At 35.8% G+C, this 27,315-nt stretch overlaps 1 protein-coding gene across 1 annotated transcript in view; it reads left to right on the top strand.

The window, feature by feature from the left end:
* LOC150093013 (vitellogenin-6-like) overlaps positions 1 to 22,692 on the top strand; it is a 33,416-nt gene extending 10,724 nt beyond the window's left edge. The window contains exons 3-27 of the mRNA XM_090413923.1: positions 18 to 163; positions 513 to 653; positions 6,518 to 6,691; positions 6,930 to 7,187; positions 8,557 to 8,699; positions 10,107 to 10,529; positions 10,675 to 10,843; positions 10,950 to 11,231; positions 11,327 to 11,557; positions 11,815 to 12,032; positions 12,385 to 12,476; positions 13,045 to 13,169; positions 13,327 to 13,464; positions 13,581 to 13,698; positions 14,579 to 14,804; positions 14,962 to 15,256; positions 15,400 to 15,615; positions 15,886 to 16,443; positions 16,714 to 16,854; positions 16,961 to 17,167; positions 17,704 to 17,998; positions 19,212 to 19,369; positions 20,496 to 20,744; positions 21,970 to 22,192; positions 22,329 to 22,692. Coding sequence (XP_090270049.1) covers positions 18 to 163; positions 513 to 653; positions 6,518 to 6,691; positions 6,930 to 7,187; positions 8,557 to 8,699; positions 10,107 to 10,529; positions 10,675 to 10,843; positions 10,950 to 11,231; positions 11,327 to 11,557; positions 11,815 to 12,032; positions 12,385 to 12,476; positions 13,045 to 13,169; positions 13,327 to 13,464; positions 13,581 to 13,698; positions 14,579 to 14,804; positions 14,962 to 15,256; positions 15,400 to 15,615; positions 15,886 to 16,443; positions 16,714 to 16,854; positions 16,961 to 17,167; positions 17,704 to 17,998; positions 19,212 to 19,369; positions 20,496 to 20,744; positions 21,970 to 22,192; positions 22,329 to 22,627 — 5,525 coding nt within the window. The 3' untranslated portion in view covers positions 22,628 to 22,692. The remainder of the gene's footprint in view (positions 1 to 17; positions 164 to 512; positions 654 to 6,517; positions 6,692 to 6,929; positions 7,188 to 8,556; positions 8,700 to 10,106; positions 10,530 to 10,674; positions 10,844 to 10,949; positions 11,232 to 11,326; positions 11,558 to 11,814; positions 12,033 to 12,384; positions 12,477 to 13,044; positions 13,170 to 13,326; positions 13,465 to 13,580; positions 13,699 to 14,578; positions 14,805 to 14,961; positions 15,257 to 15,399; positions 15,616 to 15,885; positions 16,444 to 16,713; positions 16,855 to 16,960; positions 17,168 to 17,703; positions 17,999 to 19,211; positions 19,370 to 20,495; positions 20,745 to 21,969; positions 22,193 to 22,328) is intronic.
* The last annotated feature ends 4,623 nt before the right edge of the window (positions 22,693 to 27,315 follow it).

Here is a 27,315-nt window from a genome sequence, read left to right as displayed (position 1 = left end):
GATCCATTTTTCTTTAGATTTTGTCCCTGGGAAAACTTATTATTATGATTACACCATATTCATCACCTCGGGAATACCTGAAGTATCGGATCAACGTACGTGGATGGAGATAAACTGCGACGTTGCTTTCAGGCCCACATCCGAAGGTTCAATCCATATGGAAGTAAGTGATATAATGCAGATAAGGATTACTGGAAGTTTTCTGTCATTTGAATTTTCATCATTATCCTCTTAACTTATTTATAATCAAGAATAAAAGTTGTTCTTAATTATCGAATAATTTCTTAAAGAAAAGGTTTTTTTTTTTTTTCTTGACATTGTTACTATTATTACTGTTGAACGTTTCATATAGAAGTCTCCAGGTTTTGAGATTCTACTTGTGTTGAAAAAAAAAAAAAGTAATATGCATTAATAATAAATATAATAACAATAAAAGTAAATAATGAAATAATAATTAACTCTTCAATTGCTTTATAAAAATGCAATTAATTCAATGAAATCATTGTTTACAGATCAGCGATGTTAGTATGGCCAGGAAAAAAATCGAACTTGATTCTCCTGACGATCAAAGGAGAAGTACTGAACATCATGACGTTCCACACTTGGAAAAGGAGCTTAGAAAGCCCATGCAGTTTGAGTACAAAGACGGAAAGGTAATATTCTTTATGAAAATCTATCACACATGATAGCTTTTAATTTTATTTTTTCCCATTTTCCTCTTCTTAAAAACAATTTGTCATCTGTTTGTTTGTCCATCTTCTTTCCTTGGCATTTCGGAAAGCATTGTCACATATTATGTACTATTACTAGAATTCAGTGAACAGAAGTTATAAAGCACACTGGAACAAACAATCTCTCGGTTCCTTTGTATCCGCTGTTACTATAATTTCTAATGAATGATGACGTCATAGAAATTCTCTCGAAAGATTGCTTAAGTGTAGCCTTATCTTCTTACAACTGAAAGGGATAAAAATCCGATTAAAATCCGATTTATTCATAACTAATTAATGGACGTATATAATTAAATGTTATTATGAGATGTTTAATTATTTAATTTATAAAGTCTCTAAAATTGAATAGATTAATATTACACACCTTTCTTTTATATTAATACTTGAAATTAAAATAACAAAAGAGGAGAAATTGTAGTGAATTGAATTGGAAGATAATGAAGTAGGATGGCAGCTCGCGTGTTAGTGTTTCGTGTCGTGTATTTTTGATGGTGAATTGTGAATTTGACTGATACGTTTTTAGAGATTTATGCTTATTCTTTAGTAATATCAGTTATTTGCTTGCTGCCATAAACAGGCATTTTATTTTCCATACTGGTTTATCCAGGTAAGTCAACTGACTTCACAAAGGCGATACGCTAGGCCTACTACCATTAGTATCGCCATTGTTGTTGTATTTTAACATCTTATTGCTGGTTGACACGCTTATGCTTGATATTGCAGGCAGTCCTTTGCGGCTGCGGGATATTTTACAAAAATTTCTGCTGGCAGGTCTTCAGACCTGCAGGATATTTTATTAACGCACATACGCAGTTAAATCGATATGAGCGTACCTGACCTAGACGTATTCACTGACTTGCTCGATAAAGAGCCAGCTCTTGAACTCATTGATAAACTCCAAAAGAAGTTCAAGCTGACATGGCCTACTAGCATGATTGACACCGACACTATTATCGAGTCACTCGATAAAAAGCTAGCACTCAGTTTTATTAAAAAGCTCCTCAAAATGTTTCAACGGAATTGGCCCGTCTACTTAAATTTGTATTCCTCACCTGAAGTCGATGTTGAGGAAAATGAAGACTCCCCTCAAATGGAGGAAAAACTCAATCTAGTTGTCTCTAACTTTATTCCTTCTGATCAAGAAGAAACCCACGCACGTAAGAAGAAAAAAATCTTGCTGCTGAGTCAACAAATGTTGTTGGTATGGACGAGGATGTTCCCATTTCAGATCCCTCTGTTTCCCCCAGTGAAAAGGTGCCACCGATTATCCTAAGGGAAAAGCAGAGATGGACAACACTCAGAACCATCATGGCTAATTCACAGATTCGTTACACGTCTGCTAAAAATGCAGACGAGGGAATACGTATCCAGCCCACCACGGTGGCTGACTATAGAAATCTTACAAAGGAACTGGACACTAGAGGAACCCAATATCACACATTTTCACTTGCCTCCGAAAAAAATCTGAAAGTAGTCTTACGTGGAGTCTCCGAGGATATTGACACAGGCGAAATAGTTACTGACCTTAACCTACAGGAACTACCCCCCATAAAGGTTACTAGAATGTTTAGATCAAATAAGACACCTATGCCTTTAGTTTTAGTAGAAATTCATAACATTTACAAAGACATTTATAATTTAAAATCAATCTGTGGACTCAAAATCACCTCAGAACCATTGAGAAAGAAATCATCTTCTGGGCAATCCCACCGATGCCGAAAATTTGGCCATGCCCAGAAGCTATGCAAAGCCCAGTTCAAATGCCTAAAATGTGGCGAGAATCACCCCACAAACACCTGCGCCATGACAAAATCCACCCCAGCTAAGTGCGCAAATTGTGGGGGTCCTCACCCTGCTAATTATAGAGGGTGTATACATCACCCCAAAAACAGATGGAATGATCCAAGTCATCAATCTACTTCGTCATCTAGTGCGAGAGTTCCTGAAGCTCAGGCTACTCAGTTCTCCAAGAGGGAAAACATGACAACAGGTGCTCACCCATCATTAACTGAGCCCCTTAAGAAAACGAATCTTCAACATCAAGTAAGAACATATGCTGATGTGGCCCGCTCCAAACAGATAGTACAAACCCAGAACCGGAATAATCCACACTCAAATCTATCAGCTGTTATCACCTCTTCTCTTGCAAACATGCTGCAGGATTTCAACAACTCAAATCCATCCTTAAGTGTCACAAAAAGGTTCCTACAGCAAACGCAATCCATATTATCTGCACTCTCTGATGCATAGAAAAAAAATCGTCCCAAACTCTCTTAGGATTATCGGTTGGAATGCCAACGGTATAAAAAACAAACTGTTAGAAATCCAGGAATTTAATAATAGATACAACCCAGATATACTGCTAATTAATGAAACTCACCTGAGGCCTGCTGACACCCTGAAAATCAGAGGGTATCAGATTTACAGAAACGACAGGCTTGGGTATAGAGGTGGAGGTACAGCCACCCTTATCAAAAACTATATCACTCATCACTCAATAACCAACCCTACTACCACCAACCTCGAAAAAATCACAGGAATCAATGTTCTCACAAACTCAACTGGAAACCTCAAACTTTTTTCCGTATACAACCCTCCATTAAAGACATTATTGACCTCAGATCCGGATGCCATCCTTGGAGTAAAAGGACCGGTCATCATTGCTGGAGACCTCAATGCAAAGCATCCTGCTTGGAACAGTAAATCTACCAACAAAAATGGTCGCATCCTTTCTAGCTACACAGGATTAAACTATGCTGTTGTGGCTGGACCTACCGAACCAACTCATCTCAGTACATCTGGCACTGCTGATATCCTGGATATAGCCATCCTGCAAGACATTAAACTACAGTACAGCCTTACATCACTAAACGAGCTGTCGTCGGACACAACCCAATTCTACTGCAATTGGGAGAACAAGAATGCCTGTCTCGTCCCTCTCATTCAGGCATATCGTGGGAGAGACTGTCTAAAGCACTTAGAGATCAAATTGGACCCGTCTCTCGCATATGCACACCAGACGATGTGGAATCTGCACTGACTAGCCTCACCCAACAAATTAAGTCCACTATAGAGGTTGCAACCTTCCACAAACCTTTCCCATAGCCTGGTCGTTTACCTGAGGATATTATGAACCTGATCAGAGAGAAGAACAGAGCTAGGAAGAGATTTCTTAACACTCGCGCTCCTCAGGACAAGACGGTGCTTAATATATTGAATGGAGCAGTAAGAGATGCACTTAAAACTCACCGAAACCAAGTTTGGGATAAAAGGTTAGCCTCTATCTCACTTATTGATCACTCAATCTGGGGGTTACTGATAAACATCAAAAATAAAAACAGATCTCTCCTCCCCATAATCTCAAACCAGGGCCTAGTCCACACAGATGCAGATAAGGCAGAAGCCATACTTAAAAATCTTGAGGATCAGTGCAAACCTTCTTATAACAACATTGATTTCAATCATCTGTACAAAATCCACAGACAGGTTAGGCATGCACTAAACCTCCCGGATACCAGTGCTGATCATATTGCACCCGCATCACCTGTTGAATTATATGATATTATTAAAAAACTTAAGAACAATAAAGCTCCTGGACCAGACGGCATCTCAAACAGGGTGATCAAGCTACTGCCTCGAAAAGCTGTAGTGCACCTGACCAGTATAATAAATGCAATCTTAAGACTTCATTATTTTCCTTCCACCTGGAAACTGGCTGATGTAATCCCTATACATAAGCCAGGCAAAGACCCACACTTACTGCAGAATTATCGTCCAATCAGTCTCATCTCCAATCTGGGTAAGGTTGCAGAGAAGGTCATCCTCTCACGACTCCAAACCTCAGTAAACGACCTAAACATCCTCCCTAAAGAACAGTTTGGTTTTCGACAACACCATAGTACTACCCAGCAAATCCACAGAATTGTGGAATACATCACCACCAGCTATAACTGGCGCCAGTACATAGGAGCTGTTTTCCTAGACCTATCCAAAGCATTTGACAAAATCTGGCATTTTGGACTCCTACACAAACTTATCTCAGCCGTTACCTCACTAAAAATGGTTCATCTAATCCATTCATATCTTCAGAATAGATCAGTACAAGTCAAAATCAACGGTTCTATGTCGTCCCAGCGCCTGGAGTGCCGCGGGGATCTCTACTGCCTCCATTGCTGTTTTCTGTATACATGTCAGACATCCCCCACAATCCGATGAATTCCATTTTGGCCCTGTATGCGGACGATACGGCAATACTAACCAGATCTCTCAGACCCCATTTCATTACCAGAAAGCTTCAAGAAAACCTTCTAAAGCTGGAGGGTTGGTTCTCCAAGTGGAGATTGGAAGTCAACCCACAGAAAAGCTCAGCCGTTCTTTTCTCAAAAAGGCCAATGTCTCCTGCAGGAGATGTATTACTATTCAATACTAAAATTCCCTGGCAGACAGAAACAAATTACCTGGGTGTGATTCTCGACAAAAAGCTATCTTTCAACCAACACATCAAATCTGCGTGCGCAAAAGCATCTAAAGAATTCGCTCAGATCTATCTGCTAATTAATAGAAATAGCAAGCTCAGCAACAGAATCAAATTGCAACTATACCAGATGACGATTCGTCCTATAATCACCTATTCCTCTCCTGCCTGGGGCCACACCTCTAATGCTAACATTATCAAAATACAGCGAATGCAGAACAAGTGCTTGAGAGTGATTCTGAACGCCCCGTGGTATGTTCGAAACAATCAACTCCACACAGATCCAAATATTCCCTACATTTTCTCTTTTCTACAATCCTTAGCATCCAAGTTTTTCCTAAAGACGTCCACACATCCCAACAATTTGGTTCAACAAGCTGCAGCATACGAGCCAACGGACATATTCAAATATAGAAGACCAAAAGCTATATTAGCCTCCTATAGCGATGCTTAATCTCCATGCCCATTCAGGGCGAGCGAACTGCTCGTAAATTTTACCCTCACTGTAACCCCAACAGATAGCGGGGAATATGAAAAGCATTTTGCTTCACCCCTAAAGACATAAATGTCAATTGTATACTGAATTGTTTTTAAAAACTGATTTTGTCTAAATTCAAAGAATTTCTGGAATAGAATAATAGTATACTAAATTAAAGATTCCTTTGTGTAGCTCAGTGGATGTGGCGTTTGCACACCATCGCGCTAGGCCGCACGAAGGAAGTCTTGGTTTCGAGTCTAGTCGGCGACTAGAGGAAATTTTTCTAAGCCTTTTTTCGACCGGTTCCCGAGTTAGTCGATCTCTGGCACGGGCAAGCAGGTTTTTCCTCCCGGAAACTCGGGTTTTTCGTCCTGTAAATTCAAGAAAATCGACCGTAGAACCCACATTATTTCAGACATTAAATATATTGTGTTAGAGTTAGGGACCACGAGATGGCGGCACATTTGAGCCGTCTCTCTTCACTGTGTACCGCTTAATTAGTGATAGCCTTGGGCCATCTATCTCCGATTGGTACCAGTGGAGATTGAACTGCCCACTCAGTCTCCAAAAGTTAGATAGGGCTAAATGGCCTCGCCTACTCCCGTATATACGGGAATAAAAAGGCGTTAGCTGATTTTTTTTTTCTAATTTTAGCAATTGGAATGAAGGAAATAAAAAAAAGCTAGTGGTGTCATAGTTTGACTTTCTAGATACTATTGATGATTATTATTCTAATCTACTAAACTAAACCACTTCCTTTCAGAAATTTAGTCAGCCGACAGTTTTCAGACACTGTTTAGAACGATTTTATTGACTTTTGTTAATTCTTTACAGGTTCACTCTTTCACTGTGGAATCTTCCGATGCGGAGTGGTCCGTAGCTGTGAAGAAGAGCATTGTGGACAAATTGCAGTTGCAAACAAACACCGGTCGCCATCAGCCACAATACGAAAATTATTTCCATCCAAAGAACATTGACTCTGAACATCATGTATGGATGGCTGACGAGGTAAATAGAACTTTTGAATAGTTATAATGTAGTTAGGTTTTTATTACATGTGGATATCGATAATGCTTATTCACAATTTAGAAAAATATCGTAAATAATTTACAGCACCAAAAATAGTTTTAATTCTCAGCAGTAAATATTAAAAATATATATAAAAACTTTTTATTTTGATTCCTTTAAACATTTTATTTCTTTTTTACATATTCTTTCTTTTTTTTTTTATTTTTTGTAATCGCAGGACGGACCAGCCGGAAGATGTCCAGTAGTGTACCGCATCCATGTGACCCCTAGCCCTTATTTGCCCTACTCTGATGACGTATTGAACATCACTAAAACGTGGATCTACGAAAAATGTGATTTTCACACCTCCTTCCAACACGACAACATGGACAGCAGGGGTTGTTCAAAGGTGTGCCAAGACGAAGAGACGGGCGACTATCCTGGTTACGAAAGATCGAACCCCTACCGTGCTGGGTGTCCGTCTGGATATGAACCCGTAAGAAATGTGTCTTTCATTGATCGTTAAATACAATTTTTAAATGATTTTGTTTAAATAGGGAATCAAATTGGATGGTTCTTATTGAGTTAGCAAAACTCCACAAAAATAATTATCATTAAGGCATATCATTAAGCCAATGCGAATTTTAATATCAGAATTTTACGTCGGATTACGAATAATCTCTCATGTTTCTGATGATGCTCCGTTTTTATGTCGGCTAGTGGTGGTGGTGGTGTGTCGTAACATGCAGGTATCTACAGTATACATATTAGATTTATTACTTTATCCGAGGGTCCGCAGGTCAGTCAGTATCGACTATGTCCTTCGGTTGAAAATACCTGGGTTCGAATCCTGTGTAAATAACTTTTACAAATTTTTCATACGAAAGTGAGTTAGTCAGTCAAATACGGGGATGGAAGAGTTTGTCTTCCTGGAACTCGGGTTTTTCATCCCAAAAACAGGCCAGAGAACACACACACAATTAACATACGTAATACATTGGTCTCAGATAATTCCCCATAATTCTAAAACAACCACAACCTGCATACAACGTTTAATCTTTTCTGGATCGAAAACTGTGATTAATATGTCCAAGAATGGGAGTAACTTTTCTCTTCTACTTCAAATGTAAAACTGATTTTTGGGGTTTAATCCAGAGGAAGCGAACTCAACTTAAACTGTCTGAGAGACCAAAGATTCAAAGGAGATATGCAGCATGGATAAATATCTTGATAGGTTGTAGGTCGGGAATCTCTGGTATCTACGATTGATCCTGAAGGTATTTCAGGTTTCAATGTCGGCCTGGTTGGCCGAGTGATTAATGCATCCGCTCCCCAGCCTGCGAGTTCGAATCCCGCTGTGGGCATGGATGTTTGTGATTGTCTGTGGAAATACTAGTGGTGGTGGTGATGGACGTAATTGAAGTTCGTTGTAGTTGGTGGAGACAGAGTTTTAGAGTAGGTGCCCTCCCTCGATGAGTCTTTGGACTCTCTGGAGGTGTCATGTAATAATAATTAATCGAAGGACAATCAGGTGGTTCGAAATTAATTGACCCTTAATTTTCTTGTATCTGTTACAGAACACTTTGATCAAATTAATTAATTAATAATTTTGAAAAGATTTTTTCAATATTTTACAGTGAGATATCGTCTATCTAGTCAATTTCTTAAAGCGCAAAAACAAAAATAAATTAATATAAACAATAATGGGCTTTGTATTTTTACGTAGATATGTTACTGTTGCTAGAATGGCTAAATACCGTTTCTCTACAGTTTGTTTTAATTTATTTATTTTTAATTTACTTTGCTTTTTAACTTCTTTATTCGAATTATGTAATAATGCTACATTGTGTATTCAATATTTTCAGACTCAGTCCATAATGAAGCCGTATACAGTAGCATGGTATAATATCACAAGCCATGGACTTCCTCCAAGAACGCTAACCCAATTCTTTGTTGAACATAAAGTCTCCTACGACTTTTATACCAGGAGTATTGTTGCCTGGATCTAGTAAGTATCATCATCAATTTCATAAAGATGCTAGATGGAGGGGAAAGGAGGAAATAAAATAAATTTGAGGAAAAAACGAAATTAAATTAAATTAAAAATTACTGTTTATTTGTTAACAAGAGGTCAGTAGTTGACTCAGAAGATTTACGAAGTATGGCTATTAAATAACGAGACCGGTTGCAAAAATGTGGTTTATTATTACAACTGCACAAGTTAATTGTTATCCCCTTCAACATACTCCCCTCCTCTGTCTATACACCGTTGCATACGATTTTCCATTGTTGGAAGCAGTGCTGCAAGTCATCAGGTGTTACCTGCTTCAGTAGCGCTGCCGTTTTCTCCTTTATCTCGTCCACTGACTGAAAATGGATACCTTTCAATGCGGATTTCAACTTTGGAAAAAGGTAAAAGTCGTATTTAGCTAAGTCCGGTGAGTAAGGGACAATCAATGCACTGGAAAACTCCCACGTCACCGTGAATGAAAAAAAAAAAAAGCAAGAATAAACAAGTCAAAACCGAAGGCAACGCTGATCGGTTTTTTTTTTTTTTTTTTTAAATATCAATAGCGTGGTAACGGTTGAATGGGTACCAGAGAGTCAGACAGTTAACCAACATTATTACCTTGAGGTTCTGGCCAAGCTGAGAGAACGAGTGAGGAAGAAGAGACCCGAACTGTGGAAGAACAAAGCTTGCATTCTCCATCAGGACAACACACCCCCTCCCCGCACGCACGCACGCACGCACGCACGCACACACGCGCACGCACGCACACACACACACACACACACACACACACACACACACACACACACACACACACACACACACACACACACACACACACACACACACACACACACACACAGTGCACTGTAAAGCAGTATCTGGCTGACAAGAAGATCCCAGTTTGAACCGTCCACTTACTCGTCGGACTTAGCTCCATGCGACTTTTACCTTTTTCCAAAGTTGAAATCCGCATTGAAGGGCACCCATTTCAGTCAGTAGATGAGGTAAAGGAGAAAATGGCAGCGCTACTGAAGCAGATAAAACCTGATGACTTGCAGCACTGCTTCCAACAATGGAAAATTCGTATGCAACAGTGTGTAGATAGAGGAGGGGAGTGTGTTGAAGGGGATAACAATTAAGCTGAATAATTGTAATAATAAACGATAGTTTTGCAACCAGTCTCGTTATTTAGCAGCCACATCTCGTATTCCAACGCAGCAAAGACGTCAATGAGCACAATATACTCGTGAGAAAAGTCTAATTTGGAAAAACGGTTGTGGTAATATTATGATAATGTTTTATGAAATTACCTTAATTTCCTTAGCAGTTATTCCTTATAATATTTAATATTCTGGGAATTATCTTCATTTCCTAATATTAGATATTTTAATTCTTTTCCAGTCAAAATATGACTCTGAACAACATTACAAGTGGAAACCCAATAGGAAGTCACATTAGTAATCCCGAGCACCACAACAGCTTGGTTAGTTGGAATTCTATGAATCCATTTGCCTTGTTCGAAGAAATCGTACCATCCTGGCCTGATGAAGACAAAGAACCCTGGACTCCAGAGCAGGTGCATTATGGTTTGTTCGAATCTATCAACCACGATGACTACAGCGATTTGGCAGAACGCCATCTGGAAGATGTGGCTAACAGTATTGTAGCTGACGAACTAGAAACTGCACGCACAGCTGCAACAACCAGTATGATTCTCGTGAAAATCACAGCTATGTTGCCTAAAGAGAAACTCAGGGATATTTGGAAAAGCATTCTGGACATGTCAAAGGTTACTGTTGGACCCCAGAAAGAGAAGGTCAAAAGGTAGGTCCACAAAGATTAATATTGTCTCGCAAAAATAACTAAATATTATTCCATGAATAGTGGGAAATTCTTTATCAAATGAACTTTATTTAAAGTTTCATTATTTGTTTGTTTTTTATTATTCCTTGCATTTTTTTTAATTTAGGAAAATCTTTTTGGATGTTATCTCAGTATGTGGTAGTAGAGATGCTGCTTATTTTGTTGCCGAACTCATCAGGAATCGGGAAGTAACACAATCCGAGGCTCATGAAATATTGGCAGATATACCAAGAAACATTATCTACCCCACAGAAGAAATTCTACAAATGTACTGGGTAAGAAATTTCTAAAACTACCAATATTCTGTATGTGTGTCTGCGTTAAATTCTGATTAACAATCAAAACATTTGATGTGATAGTAGGATATTTATACCTTTGCAGGACTTATGCAAATCAGATGCGGTGACCTCACGCCCTCTACTTCTTACAACAGCCTATATCAGTTTTGGAAAGTTAGTGAGCAACATACTTCGATGTCCTTCTTGGGAATGGAAAAGTAATGAAGTTCCAGAGCATTCTGACCGTCTATGGAAAGGTGGATACCCACAACATTCCGACAGCACCTGGCAGAAACCATCCCACTATCGATCAACTGAAAAGGATTCATGGTCCGGCAAACAGCCGTGGAATAAAAGATGTCACAGAGTCCGACATTACATTGCAGTGAGTGGCATTTTTCTATCACTCAATACTTCTTAAACTGTTTTTAATATTTATCCTTTTCGCATTTCATTCATTCTTTTATGATATTTCTATAGGAACTGGGTAATATGATAGAACAGGCGTCAACTTTACGTGAAAAACTATCCTATATTGAATCCCTCGCTCATACTAGATGTCCTGAAGCCTTGGAATATCTGGAACCTTACGTTACAGGAGATGCCCACGACTGTGGATATCCAGGTCGCCTATCCGATCCCGAGTGTAACTTCCTCCGAACATCAACCGTATATTCTCTTCACCATATTATCCACCACAATCCCAAACAAGTAAGAAAATTAACTATAAATATGAATATGTCGGTTTTTCCTACTATTGCCAGTTATTTTAATTAAATTTAAAGATTATTCCACCTTATAGAGATCACAGAAATTATTTTGTAATAGTGGATAATTTGCTATAGCGAATTTTTAGGACGATATTGTATAGCAGAGTTTGTTATAATGATGATTCGGTACATGAAACTACTTATGTTTTATTCAACTCAATTTATTAAATTGAGTAAGATAATCATCCAATTTTTCAGATACTCCCGTTAATGGCTGAAATCTTCTTCAACACTGCCGAGCCATACGAACTCCGTATTGCAGCTTTCAACGTACTTATTAATGCCCAACCATCTCTCACTCTTCTAGAAAACGTAGCGACAAGTCTTTTGTGGGAACCTAATAACCATGTTGTTGGCTACGTATATTCTGCTCTCGAACATCTTGGTAATTCTTCACTGCCTTGCAAGAGGATGTTGTAAGCACCAATTGCATTATACTTAAAATTTGATTCGTACAAAAGCTGAAGTTTAAACTATAAGTAGACAAAAATAAAATAACTGATTCTTAGAAATAGAAAGTTAAATTAAGCTATAAATAAGAAAAATAAAATTTAAGAAAACTTTAAAGCATTTCAAAGATGAAATGATTTCGAAAACTATTTAAGTAAATTTTTCTCAGCTGCAAAATTATTTGATTATTTTAATTTATTTTATTCACTAATTATTAAATTAATCGTGTGATTAATTTATAATGAGATTATATGGGTTGCTGGCTATTAATCCAATACTTGGAAGGTAAATGTTATCTAAAATGCTGATATGTTTCAGGGCTAGCAAGATCAGACATGTCATGCCCAAACTGGAAGAGCTGAATGTTCGCCCCCATCTTTCCAACTACTGGAAGAGCGATTACTACGTAGGTAAGCTCTCTTTCTCTTTCTTTCTCTTATTAATTCATAGGAAGTTTGGCATCAGGAAAATCCTGATTGATGGAGCGAATACGACCCCATTAAGATGAATGTTTCCTGTAATGTCCTCTATAGTTCCTGTGTTAAACTTGTGAGACCTTTACTGTAACCAAATCAAAACGAGAATGATGTCCTCATCTTCAAAAAGATTCTCTCATTTTTATCCTTAATCGCTATATTCTAGTGAGGAATAGTCATCAATGGATCTTCAGTGTGATTGTAATGAGTTCAATCTGTATCCCTTAGTCTGATTATGCCTAATTAAAATGACTATAGAAATATTACATAGTAACGAAACACTAGTATTTTATTTAAAGTAATATTTGAATGTCTCAAAGAAATGTTAATCGGAAAACTAATGATAAGAATTAAAAATAAAAAAATGAATTAAATGAATACTCATAAGGGAACACGTCATTTCAAAAAATGATAGAGATTAAAAGAGTAAGTATGAATGCAATATTGAAACTTATTACAACAATAATGCACATATTACATTTTGTAATTACTTTTATTCTAGATACTCAAAACTTTGGTCAAGAAAACATTTTTGAACTGATCGGTAGTAATGTATCTCAATATTTCCGAAATGCGTACTATTCAATGTACCATAACATTGGACCTTACATGCACCGACCCGTGGAGGTAAGAACTTCGTTTATCTCTCTTTGTCTGTGTCTGTTATATCGACTGATACTTTGAAATACATTGGTAAAATAATCTACATCATTAAAATTATTTTCAAGGAAAGATGTAACTATTGTATTGAAAACTAATTCTATTTCTTTTATACAATCTTCAGCTTGGTATCAACGCAAATGGGATCGATTCTTTCTTGGACGAACTGAAAAATACCAATAAACCTATTTCTGACATCTTAAAAATGATCTTCCCTGGAGATCATGAAACTGGGGCACATTTCAAAGACCATGCTCAGATGGTAAATGCAGTTTTAGTTCTTATTTTTTATTTTTATTTTTTTCACATGAATGGTTGAATTTCTTAAGTCTAATATTGATTAAAGGTATGCATTAATCACCTCACTTCTGGTTTCAGATCGATCCCAGTTATCGCGATGATGAAGAATTTAGAGCTACATTCTTTGCTAAATTCTCCTACAGTACCCACTATTATATACTAGATAAAGAATCTCTCGTTCATCACGCTGAACTACGTAAGTAGAAATATTATTGATATTCCTGGTAAAGTAAAATATTAATACACTGTTCTATATCTACTTGGGACAGGTAACGTTTTAAACAATATCAAGCAGACGACATTATCCGAACAAAATGTGAATCTGTTTTTCCCGATAAACCACATTATCCAGCAGTGCCCTCTATACAGAGAATTGTTTGGACAAATACTTCTTTTTTTAAAAAAAAAATATATATATATATATATTTGAACATCCCATTAAGTCTAGCACATCACACGGCTCAATATTCGATAGTTATAAAATTAACTGATAGTCGATTTTAATTATTAATAAAAAATAAAGAAATAATAATTTAACAAAATCATTCAAAACAAAAAATTATGAGTACGTAATGCTTATAAACTACAAAAATTTCTTTTTGTGTGCTTTTAAAACTACAAACTTCAGCAATAATTCTTCAATCTTTAATTTTTCTCATACTGTCTTGACTTTATCACGACTGATAGCATTGCTATTAGCCCTTTCTCGATCTATTTTAGCTTGATAATTATCTTTCACTCATTTATACAAAAATGAGCAGTGCAATTGTTATGGTTGTGAAGAGGGAACCAAATGCATAATAAAACTGAAAAACGTCTCTGGTCTTTGAATATTAAACGTCTCTGGTCAAAGACCAGAGACGTTTAATATTCAAAGTTTATTATTTTATTAATATTCGACGTTTAATTCAAACGTCGAATATTATTCAAAGTTAATATTCAAAGTTTATTAATATTCGACGTTTAATATTCAAAGTTTAATATACAACTGAAAATGTAATCAACATTTTCAGTTGATTACATTTTAAAACGAGCTTTTTCTATAAAATCTCAATAATTCATCTGTTTAATTTCAGTAACCGATTTCCTGGAACAGTACATGGGCAGTGAAGGATATCATGAACATGGCCATTACGTTAAACTGATGATTCCAGTCACAGCTCAGAAAGTAGTAGCTACTGAATACGGATTTCCAGCAGTAATGACATACCATCATCCTATCATATTTTCTTTGAAGGTTAAGAAACTGGAAGTACACTATGACAACGAAGAAGTTGCCGTCCAATTAATTGTCCATCCTTCGTAAGTTAACTTTCTTTTCCTATTTTGATTTTAAAATTATGATAAAACGTTTAGTTAAAGATAAATTCTAATATTATTTATAATCTTAAAAAAAATTGCATTATCTGTCTTTTAATGCGAGATTTTTCTCATAGTTATTTTCATCTTTCTTTTTTAGCATTCATTATACTTCTCATTCTGCTGGCTATATCTTCAACACGCTAGACAGACGTCAGTATGGATCCGAAGTGAAAAAGATTTATCAATTCTCAGCTCCTATCGAAATCAACGCAGTGGTCAACCTCAAAACTGATTACTACCATCTGTCTGTGAAACCTAAAATGCCTCACGAAATTTATTACAATGACGTCACCATGAACACTTTTGCCAGAAAAATCAGCGCTGGTTTGAAATGCGAAGGCGATTGTGCTCCCAGCAGTGCTGAGATCAACACCATACCCACTCCTCTCGTAGTAAGTTTTAGTTGTTTAGTGTAAACTAATGAAACAAACCACTATTACATTAGTGATCAAAATACAATATCGAGCACTCTGTATACTAATGTTCATTTTGATTATAAAAATATAATAACCTATGTTTCCCCTTTTTTTTTCAGTACAAGAAAAAATGGGGACATGATACGTTCGGCTTTGGACTCACTTTAAATGTTGAAAGCGAAGATGTGTGGTCTGATATTCCACTCTGGCTCAGCGACACTGCTTATGAGACTGGTGTTTGGGCTGCTTTGATCGAGGATTTCAGGGATCATGACTGGACTCCCCGAGAAGTTCATCTTTGGTTGGATCCAAACCGCGATGATCCACACAAAGAAGTAAGGATTTCTAAAACTTGCTGTGATTACAGAAAAATTTACTTTTTTTTTCAATACTATTAAATAAAGGATTCTAGTAGAGAAAAATAAATATTGTTCAATCTATGATTCTGTTATAAATTTCCCAAAAATAATGTTATCAACATTTCTTATATTTAAATATTTAAATAAATATACTAACTAATAAATAAAATAAACTTTGCTAAAATAAATATTTTGCTGCAATCAATGTAGTTTTGTTTAACATATGGTTTTTGCGTGTATTTATAGTACTCTGTGGGCATCGACTATGCTGTAAGAGGCCACTATGATCGAACCCTTGGGGAGACTCCAAGAGATAGCTACGGTTCAGATTGGAGCGCAGATGCTTGGAAAGCCTACTCTGAGAGAACAAGAGCTTGGAAAGCTCACTCAGGAAGAGCAGATGCTTGGAGAGCCCAACCAGGAAGAGCAGATGCTTGGAGAGCCCAACCAGGAAGAGCAGATGCTTGGAAATCCCAACCAGGAAGAGATGAGGCTTGGAAAGCTCACGCAGGAGGAGCTGGTACTTGGAAAGATTATGCAAGTGAATGGGAACAAGACTACCGAATTCCTACTCAAGATCAGCAATACATTCATAAGATAAGAGATCAACCCAGCGGGTATAGAAAAGTTCCTGGTGTTCCAACAGATACTCATCTACTTGGTATTTACACCAAAAGTGTGGATACTGGAAACCCAGTGTTTTTAGTAAATGCAACGCTCCGACATTCCTATGACAAAAAGTTCAATTGGATAGATATCAAAAAGAGATATAGCTATCACCAGAAGGGTACTCCTGGTTATGAAGTAAGTGATAGTATATTGCAAATATAATTTTCCTGATAAGTATCAGATTTCCCACCATTTTAAATGAATAAATTTAATTTTAAAAATTTGCTTAAAAAATATAAATAACTCTAATTGTTTCTATTCATTTAATGAATGAAATATTCTAACATTATTTGTAGAATCTGGTTGACTATCATCATTATTAAAATATTTCTTAGTAGCGAAATGCATTGCTTTTCTAATACTCTAATGTGTATCATTGATGAAATTCTTCCATTTCTGCTTCAGTTCTGTGCTCACGCCATCCTAGAATATTTGAATGAGCCAAGTGAATTCTATTTCTCTCCTGCCTTCTCTGGAAAAGCTGCATTGGATGCTAGCATTGGATGGGACAACCAATGTAGAGGAAATGGACAAATCAAGATCAGGGTATGCTCATGGTTTTTAGATCCATGATTCATTATCAGTCAAATAATTTTCATCATTCATTCCTCACACTAATATTCGTTTCCATAATTGTTTTTTCATGATTTAGGGTATTTTGGAAAGAGACGATGACCTTCTCAAGAAAATCTTAAGGCCAGTTGGACAACGTTGGGGATCTTACCATTATCAACCATGGTATTATGAACAGTGTGAACAGGATCAGAGACAAGGAGAATATCAGAGCTATGCTTGTAAGAAGGCTATTACCGAAAAGACAGCTCTTAACAAATTAACAATGAATGTAACCTACACCTCCGTATGTATTTTTCACTTCTCTTCACAATCACTCTTTATATATGTCTTAAATATTTTAGTTAATTTGATCTCACTTAGAAGCATTCTATTATCTATTGTTCGTGTATCGTGTAAGACAATTATATCAGAGTTTTGCTATTATTAGGTATTATCCATGAGCCTCAGTAGCTCTGCTGGTACACACGAGCTGAAAAGATCCTGGTTCGAAACCCGTCTATGACGTAACAGACTTTTAGAGATCGAATCTTTTTTTTTTCTCCTTTGGTTTTCATCAAACAAGCAAACCAGTAACTTGTCTCCATTATAAAGGTCTTGCTTATCCTAGACTAGATGGGAACCTAGATTTTTTCCATCCAAAGGGTGAACTATGGAGGCTCTGTATCTAAGTTTAATTAATTTTACTTTAAAAACCTGAATTTATTAGAAATCAGTTTTAATTAAAACTAGATTTCTAAATATACATCACTGTTGTTCCTTAATGTGTATGTTCACGAAGAATTTGTTTAAATATTCTTAACTTCAGTTCTTGCCTTACAGGTCGAGCCTTACTATCTCAATGTCAGCAGCCATGTAGAGCAAGCATTAAAGACTTATTTCTATCCCAACGTAGAAATAGACAGTGTATCTGCTCGTAACGCCCCAAGCTCCGTGGATGTTGTTGTTGAATGGATTACAACTATACCCGATGTACCTCTCACTAATGTATATGTATACAAACCACAAGAAAATGTCTTCTTTGAGAAACTATTCAATCCTTACGTCAAACCACTTTCTTCTCTATGGGACTATACCGATATGTATTTGAAGGAGGTCACAGACTACATGTTACCAGGTAATGTATCATCGTATGGTCAGGTTTATGTTGTTTGTATTTATTTTTATTTATTTGAATTTATTTGTATTTATTTTACTATTAGTCTTATTTTACGAAATGTGCCAAAATACTCAGGATTAATCCACAGGTGACGCTATTGCAGTTAATACAAATTTCCTCTGCTATGTGTGTGTGAGCGCGCGCGAGAGAGAGAGAGAGAGAGAGAGCAGTAGAATCTTCTGCGTCATTCGTCTCTTATTTCATACATCGCCTGTGGTACTGAGAAGTAATACAATATGTTGTGTTTTTTTGCTATTTCCACTCATTCAAAAAATAGCCTTCAACAAGCAGGGAAAATATGAATTGACAGATAAAAACAGTTATTCTGGAAGATAATAATAACATCCAAGAATATTTTGATCAAATTTAATATTACTGGTTAGTTAATATTTTAATAAACACGGCTATATGGAAATGGGCTCAATATGGATTTGTTGTCAACCAGATACTAGCTCATGAAGAGCTAAACAGAAGATAATGTCAACCATCATTGAGAGTTCAGTACATCATGAAGAAATAATATGAAATAAATTTTATGCTCAGAGTCTTTAAGCGAACAATTTCATTTTCAACTAAACATGTTACACGAATTTGAATATATGCGATCACGTGATGTCACAGATCAGCTGTTGCTCTGTGATATTTTCATACGAAAATGATATCGGTGTGTCACAAAGTTTTGTATGATCTAGTCAATAACTGATTCCTTACAGCGACTGCAATCGATAAAAGGAAAAATCAGATATGTCTTAGGTGACATCGTAAGAAATTTGAGACTGGGAACATTGGAGACATTTTTCTCCAAAAAAACTGAGGTTTTTCGCCCCGTAAACGCAAGAAAATGGGCCGTATAACCCACACTATCTCAGGCAGTAAATATTAAATATATAATGTTAGAATTAGGGACCACAAGATAGCAGCACTTGTCAGCCATCTCTTCACTGGATGCCGTTTATAATTCGTGATTTTCTTGGGCCTGCTATCTCTAATTTGCAGGTGAGATTGAACTTCCTCCTCAGTTTCCAAAAGTTAAATAGAGCTAAAACAGCCTCGCTTACTTCCTATAAGGAAAATAAAAGTGTTAACGGATTTTTTTAACGATTAAATAATCATTGATGCATATGAAATAATAACAACAGCTGATGCCTGTTTTTGTTTACTTATTTAATAGCCGAGTGTGCTTTGATGGAAGATTCTGTTCGCACATTTGATAACGTTACCTTTGACCTTCCTGATCACGGCTGTCAGTATCTTCTCGCTCATGACTGCTCAGAAGATCTATCGTTTGGAGTTGTGGTCAAAACAGTTGACCCCAGTAGCAAACTTAAGGTAGGTGTGTTAAGAATTGTCATAGAACAAAAAAGGACGAAAAATAATCATTTTTATGCACAATACTATTTTAATATCGAAGTAAAGGTATACGATTAATTTTTGACTTTTTTTTTCATTTTTAACGATTATTTTTTAAGATTTTCCTTTCTAAAATGTTGCTTTATATAACAGTACATATCTATATTGTAATATTTCCCCATACTAGCTGATATATTTCTATCATATCTCCTCTCTTCCGTCTATTTCTGAAGCTCTGGAAGTCATACTCTCTGTCTGTCTTCATATACCAAATTCTACAAGCCAGACATAAGTTTAGTCAGCTGATGCTAGATCTCTAAGAATGTACCTTCTTGGAACTCAGGCAACGAAATCTGGACAAAATATTCAAGATGTGGTCTTATCATGATCTTGTAAAGTTGAAGAACAACTTACTTTCTTGCCTACAACTTAGTATTCTTTTCAACTTCGCAGTTATCAATTCCGATATATATCTTATCCACTGGTAATATGGTCTCTAAACCTGAACTAAATGCAAACCGTTCTTTCTAGATCTCTACCTTCTTCAACCACTTGCATCAAATTCCCATTAATATCATTTTCAGCCAGCAATGTCTTCAATCCATAATGCATAAATCTTGCGCTTATCAACATTAAACTGACAGTCATTGGTATGTGTCCATGGAATCGGCATCTTCATATCACCCTGCAAGGATTTTGTATCAGAGATCCATTATCACCCAACCCAACTTTATATCGTCCGCATATTATTGAATGTTTCCCTCCAGCTCATATCCCTGATGTCCTCTATAAAGGATCGAAGTATTAATCCGCTCTGAATGCCATTTCTCGCCAGTCTCTCTCTAATTGCTTATTATACGAGGGCATAAATAATATCATCATGTGTGTGTGTGTGTGTGTGTGTGTGTGTGTGTGTGTGTGTGTGTGTGTGTGTGTGTGTGTGTGTGTGTGTGTGTGTGTGTGTGTGTGTGTGTGTGTGTGTGTGTGTGTGTGTGTGTGTGTGTGTGTGTGTGAAAATTGGACCATATTGTAAATTTTACTCTAGCTTGTCGTATACTATATCATGTGTATTTTGTTTACGTTGTTGATTGCTTTGTTCTTTTAGACTCTTGAGATGCACTTTGCTAAACACGCTGTAACTTTAGAGCCACCTCATCAAAGCGGAGCGATCTCTGTTCTTGTTGATGGAAACGTTGTGCAATTACCTCAACATCAACCAATGATTATTCAGAAAGAAGATCCAATCTATATCAGTGTTATTTATCCAGAAGATAATAAACCTATGGTGATTGTTGATGCCAGCTATTCCCAGGGCGTAACCGTAAAATATGATGGAATAAATGCCAAAGTCGAGGTAAGTGATTTCTATGTTATTGAAAATAACAAAATATTTGATGGATATGCATATTTGCAAAGTAACTATGGGACGTTTTAATGGAGTTCTTACCTTTTGTTTTGCCACATTTAAACTTTACCTTCGGTAACTCTTTTTGATTCTTCAAAACAGATAAAACAGCCTTTATAATAATGTGAAAAATTTTTGATTTGCATAACATATCGTCATAATAACCAATTAATATTTGTGTTTCCAAATGATCATCGGCCACTGTAAATAATTTAGAAAGAAAATATCTCTGTGTCTTTTGTAGCAAAGTATTTTTTTTTTTCGTTACTAGAACATCCAAATCCATAAATACCATGCTGCAGCAACTGATGACTATTTTTTTTTTTTTTACATCAAAAGGGAAGTTATTTCAAGTAATGGATTCTATGAAATACGTATAAAATTAATGAATTCAGTTATAGTATTATTATAATGCTAATATCTTCTAAACCAAAATGCTAATATTTTCTAAACTTGCTAATATATGTTTAAAACGTTGATTTCAAATGCTAATTAAAATATAAAAAAAAGTTAATTTCCTCTAAACATTCAATGTAATGTTAATTTCACAGCCTCGTAGAAGCAAATACGTTTCAACCGTGCCTCTAGCGGATTTCAATATAACTACGTCGTAATTTGAAAAACAAATATATATATATATATATATATATATATACTTTTTTTCAAAAAAAAAAAAAAACACTCAAAGTCTATATAAACAAATTAAATTTATATCTAAAAATAATATATGAAACTGAGATTGAAGTATTTTTGTAATATTTCAAATAGTATTTAAAGAAGACTATTTCAGTTAGCTTAATAAGTTAACTGACACATTTCAATAAAATATTTTTTGTTATTGAGTTTTTATTTTCCCCATGGGTAAATCTATACTAATGTAATAAGGTGTATTAAATCTTCGTAATGTTGATTTAATACACCTCATTCGCAATTCCTTAAGAATCTTGAAAAAATATTCATTGCCCCCACGTACTTTTTATGGTAATTTTCTTCACTAGATGGCAATTAAAGCAAATTTTTTTCGCTAATAGTTATTGACTGCTTACCTGAGACTATGTTTTTTTTTTATTTATCAAAATTATAATAACGATTATTGTTTGAAAAATATAATAATGCTACTTAACGTATTTTTACTTAACTTAAACCACGATTAACGTTTTAATTTGGTTTTTAGGTTGACAGATGGTATAAAGGACAATTATGTGGATTGTGTGGCGATTACAATGATGAAACTGTTGAAGAATTCCGTGGACCTGATTATTGTTTATATGAAGATAGTACCGATTTTGTAAACAGCTACGTTATCGGCGGTCAACAATGTGGAGGCCACATGTATCCAAAGGGAGTGAAAATCTGTCCAAAAGAAGGTGGTTACAGACGTCCAACGATACCTTTAGGTAAGACAAAGAGGCTTTCTATCGTCTACTACTGCATAGTTTAGTATTTGTATTCCAAGAAAATTAATTAAGATTATTATTGACACTTACCAAAATTAAATACATGCGTTAATTTTATTTATTTATTTTTGTGCAGTGCCAAGCAGAGGTCCCACACATGAGTGCACCTACTATAAAACCCATGTCGTACAAGAAAGAGATCGCTATTGCTTCAGTCAAAAGCCTATAACAGCTTGTTCTCCATCGTGTCGTCCAGTTTCGATAGTATCAAGCAATATTCCATTCCACTGTTTGCCTCAGGATTCATTTTCTAGCTACAACTTGCGCGAGAAAGCTGCAGTCAAATTCCTCGAAGAATTTGCTCATAAAGAAACGGATGTGTACTACGATGTACGAATGCCAACATCCTGTCTTCCTATTAAGCCTGTTTACTAGTTTCTAGTAACCATTCAAACTGTGTAAATTTAGAATTTTGAAATAAAACATTTGTCATAATTGTATTCAGTGTTTAGTTTAGTTTACTGAGAAGCATCAAGCTCCGAAGGCTGTGGATGCTCTTGGGTGCGAATTTACTCTCGACGAAATCGTCAAATATTCAATCATTGGTTCCGTAGTAAATTCACTACATGACAGAGAACAGTTTTTGTACTTGATTTATAATAATATATTTCTGATTTATTAATGAAATTATTTAAAAAAAAAATAGCGAGTAAAAATCTCCTAAATGAACACCAATATGAACAAACTTATCTGGGAACAAAGTGTGATTGTTGACATGTTAAAGTTAATATATAATGAGATCTGAAGTTTTCGCACGGTATAACTTTATAATATAATTGAAATTATTATACAAGAGCAATTTTTGTTAAACCTATAAAACCAATAAAATTTCTTTAAAAAAAAAAATAAATAAATAAAAAAGATAGAAAAAAGTCACATTTGTTAACCCATCACATAACAGCGTTCTATTGCCTTAAGGTCTTAATACTACCTTAAAGATCATCCTCCATCGCTCAGTGTTTGTTGTTGGTGGTGGTGCTGATATCTAGATTATGCACTCATGATTCAAAGGAATAATAATAATATACTGTACATTCGACTATTACTGCGCATGCCACTGTCACAGCATTAGTGAACAGATACGTGCACTATCGTACAGTGCTGCTATCTGGAGGAGATACAAGGAAACAGAGAGTGATGAATTTTTTTAGATTAAGGTCATTGGAAGATAGGAGTGAATTTAGAGGGTATCAGCTAAAAATATTAGGAAATTTTCGATAAAATTAGTGTAACAATGATAACTAATTATCATGGCGCTCAATATGCTGTAATTTTATTACAGTGCTTCTCATAATTAGTAATCTCTTAACTCCTATTAATTATCAAATGAATTTCAGTTGTTTATAATAGCTTTTTTTTTTCAGAATGCAGACAGCTTTACCAGAGAGAAAAAGTTCACATTTCTATATTGCGAGTTAAAAATAATAATAATTTCCTATTCAAAATAATTTTAAATGCGAAGTTATCTTTGCATCAAGAAGAAACATTACCGATAAACAAAGAAATGGAAATTAACTTCACATGACCTTGAAACTTAGGCGGCAAATGGTTTAACCAAATATAATAAGATATAACTGAGATGTTGACTTCCCATTACTTAAAAAAAAATAATAATAATAAACAAACAAAATTCAGACTTAACAAAAAAATGTTGCTTGTACTTATAAGCAAATGTTAACCAATCGATGTTGACGTAATCTCGTTAATTATTACGGAATACAGAAGAAAACGATTATCGGGGGCTCGATACCGTAAAAGAAAAGCGGGAAATGATGCAAATATTTAAAAAAATGAGTGGTTCGTTGAGTAAATTCTTAAAATCAGTTGAAGGGTTGAAGAAAAGCAAAATACGGAATCACAATAATTCACAAGCACTAGCGCCGCTAACGAAACTCAAAGAAGGGAAATTTCGTACGATCCTGCAGAATGGCCTCAGATAATTAATGATCCATTTAGATTGTTCATGGTAGAGAAGGGACCGGTATAAATTGGTAACTGTGATGAAGAAAATAAATTTAATCTCCCAAACAACTGGAAGTAAATGGCTTGTCAAATTGATAAGAGGACAGGATTATGACAATGGCTCAAACATGAAAAGGAAACATTCTGGCGTTCAAAAACGCATTGTTGGTATTAATTCTCGAGCCATTTTATTCCACGCAGTTGCCATTCTCTTAAGCTGATAGTAACTGACGCAGTAATGTCATCAAAAGAAGCGATTTCATGTTCTGATCTCATACAAAAATTATATGTATTTTTTTCTGGTTCTACACACAGATGGGATGTATTAAAGAAGCATACTAAATTAACATTAAAACCACTATCTGCTACGCGGTGGGAAAGCCGTATATAAGCCATTCATCCGATTCGACATTAATTGGGAGATATTTATGACTCTTTATTGGAAATCGCTGCTTAAAAGTGTATGGATAAAATCGCTATACATGAAGCTGAATGCCTAACACTGAAATTGCAGAATTTTCAGTTTCTCTGTTCTATGTAAAATGCTAAAACAAATTAATATACGAGGGACGTCCAGAAAGTAGATTCGGATGGGCTCAGATAAACAGAAATATACTTACAAAAAAACTTTATTGGAATTGAAGTAGATATCTTTCACTACTTTTTTACATAATTTCCACCGTTGTTCCGACACTTATCATAACGGGGCACCAAGAGTTGTATACCTTCGTCGTAGAAGGTTGTCGCCTGTGACTCAAACCACGTATTGACTGCTTCTTTGACCTCATCGTCGTCTTGAAACCGTCTGCCAACAAACAAAGGTTTCTTTGAACAGGAGAAAGTCACTTGGCGCAAGGTCAGGACTAACGCAAGGTGGGATAATGGAATTGTTCTCAGCCGAAGGTGGCGAGAAACTTCTGGAAATTGCAGCGAGAGTGACGTCATAGTGAATCCCCCTATTCTGTCGAAGCTTCGCTTCAACTGAACGCACCAAATCGTCAGTTACTAAAGATGGTCGCCCGCTCCATTTATCATCGTGCACACCTGTCCTTCCTTCATTAAAAAGTCTTACCCATCTTCGTATCATTTGAATCACTCATTGCATGTTCTCCATAAACCTCAATAATTTGCCGATGAATTTCAGCCGCTTTAACGTTCCTTGCATTCAAGAAACGGATAACTAACCTAATTTCACATGCGGCGGGCGATTCGATTTTCTTAGACATTATAAAACACACACCAAAAAGCGTAAGAAGCACTGCGAGAATGTCTGAAAAGGGCACCAACGCCTTGTTAACCAATCAACAAACTCAGCGCCATTGTGATCGCAGCGCTGTAGTGAAAAGATTTAAAAACTGAACTTACTTTCTGGACGTCCCTCGTAGATATTTCGGCAACTGTATGCGAGTTAGAACAAGTTATACTTTATTTAGAAAGACACCGATCAGACGAAGGCTTCGAAAATACCTTGAAAGAAACAAAAGTCTTGGCAGATCATTTGGATATTGTAGCAGAATTTGCAATTACTCCGTCTACGATACCAAAGAAAAACAGAAGACATTTTAATTATGAACCAGAAGATATGCCAATACAAGATCCCAGAACAAAATTTAAAGTGGATTGTTTTCCAACGTGCTCGACATAACGTTAAATTCGCTAAAAGAGAGCTTTCAACAACTTCGAACGCTTAGTACATAATTTGTATGTACTATGCGTTTTGAAGTACATTATAGTACTTAGAGTACTGTGTGTGTATGTGTGTGTGTGTGTGTGTGTGTGTGTGTGTGTGTGTGTGTGTGTGTGTGTGTGTGTGTGTGTGTGTGTGTGTGTGTGTGTGTGTGTGTGTGTGTGTGTGTGTGTGTGTGTGTGTGTGTGTGTGTGTGTGTACGATACTCAACAAAACTCCTCGAGCTTTTTACGTGCCATGTGCTGCTCATACTCTAAATTTAATCATTAACGATGCAGCCAAAGTGAATGCAGATGCAATTAGTTTCTTTGCAATTATTCAAGAAATATACAATTTCTTTTCATTCTCTTACAAACGTTGGGCAATCCTTTTAAAGGATTGCCCAACGTTTGTAAGAGAATGAAATGTCCTTCATGCTGAGTTGGTAAAAAAATTAACATTGAAACAGCCATTAGAAACGTGATGGGAAAGAAAATTAATTCAATCCGCTCTCTACGATATTAATTACGAGAAATTTACGATGCACTTTTTGAAATTTTAAATAATGAAAATTTTAATAAAGAAACTCAGCATGAAGCACAAACATTATGTGCTAAAATAAAAGACTACAAATTTATTTGCTCTCTTATAACTTGGCATGATTCACTTCACAGAATAAACCCTGTGACTAAATTGCTTCAAGACAAAAATATGAACATTACACTTGCTTTAGAATCTATCGAAAACTTAAAAATATTCTTACAAGAGTATTGGTCAGATACAAATTCTAAAGAAATTCTAAAAACGGCAAAATAACTGAGTGAAGAGGTAGATGGAGAACAAGAATTTAAAACTGGTACGGAAGTTCGATGACGAAAATAGACACGACAATTTGACTACGAGCATCATGACCAAACGCCACAATCGCCAGTAGATAAATTTAGAGTGAATGTGTTTTATACACTTCTAGATATTGCAATGTGTTCGTTAATAGAACGTTTTGAACAGCCAAAAACATATGATAATTACAATTTCTTGTATAGATTACTACAAATTAATAACGAAGATTTACGAAAAAATTGTGACGATTTAGAGATTCTCTTGAAGAACGGCGACAATAAAGACTTAAACGCAATAGAACTATATGAGAGTTATGTGCTTTCCGGGATATTTTTCGGAAGGATAATTTAAATATTCAAAACCCTTTCGATATTCTTAATTTCATTGTGTCCAATAATTTATCTTTCCCTAACTTTTCAATTGCTTTAAGAATACTATTAACCTTACCTGTTAGTGTAGCGAGCGGTGAACGTTCCTTTTCCAAGTTGAAATGGATTAAAACCAACTTAAGAAAAGTATGTCACAAAAAAGGCTTGTTAGTTTGGCGTTGATAGCTATTGAAAATGATATATGTGCGGAATTAGACGTTAAGACC

Source organism: Typopeltis vanoorti, chromosome 24 (assembly GCF_054136105.1).
Source record: "Typopeltis vanoorti isolate ZY-2024b chromosome 24, IOZ_Tvanoo_1.0, whole genome shotgun sequence".
NCBI lineage: Eukaryota > Metazoa > Arthropoda > Arachnida > Uropygi > Thelyphonidae > Typopeltis > Typopeltis vanoorti.
This window is presented reverse-complemented; position numbering and strand designations above follow the sequence as displayed.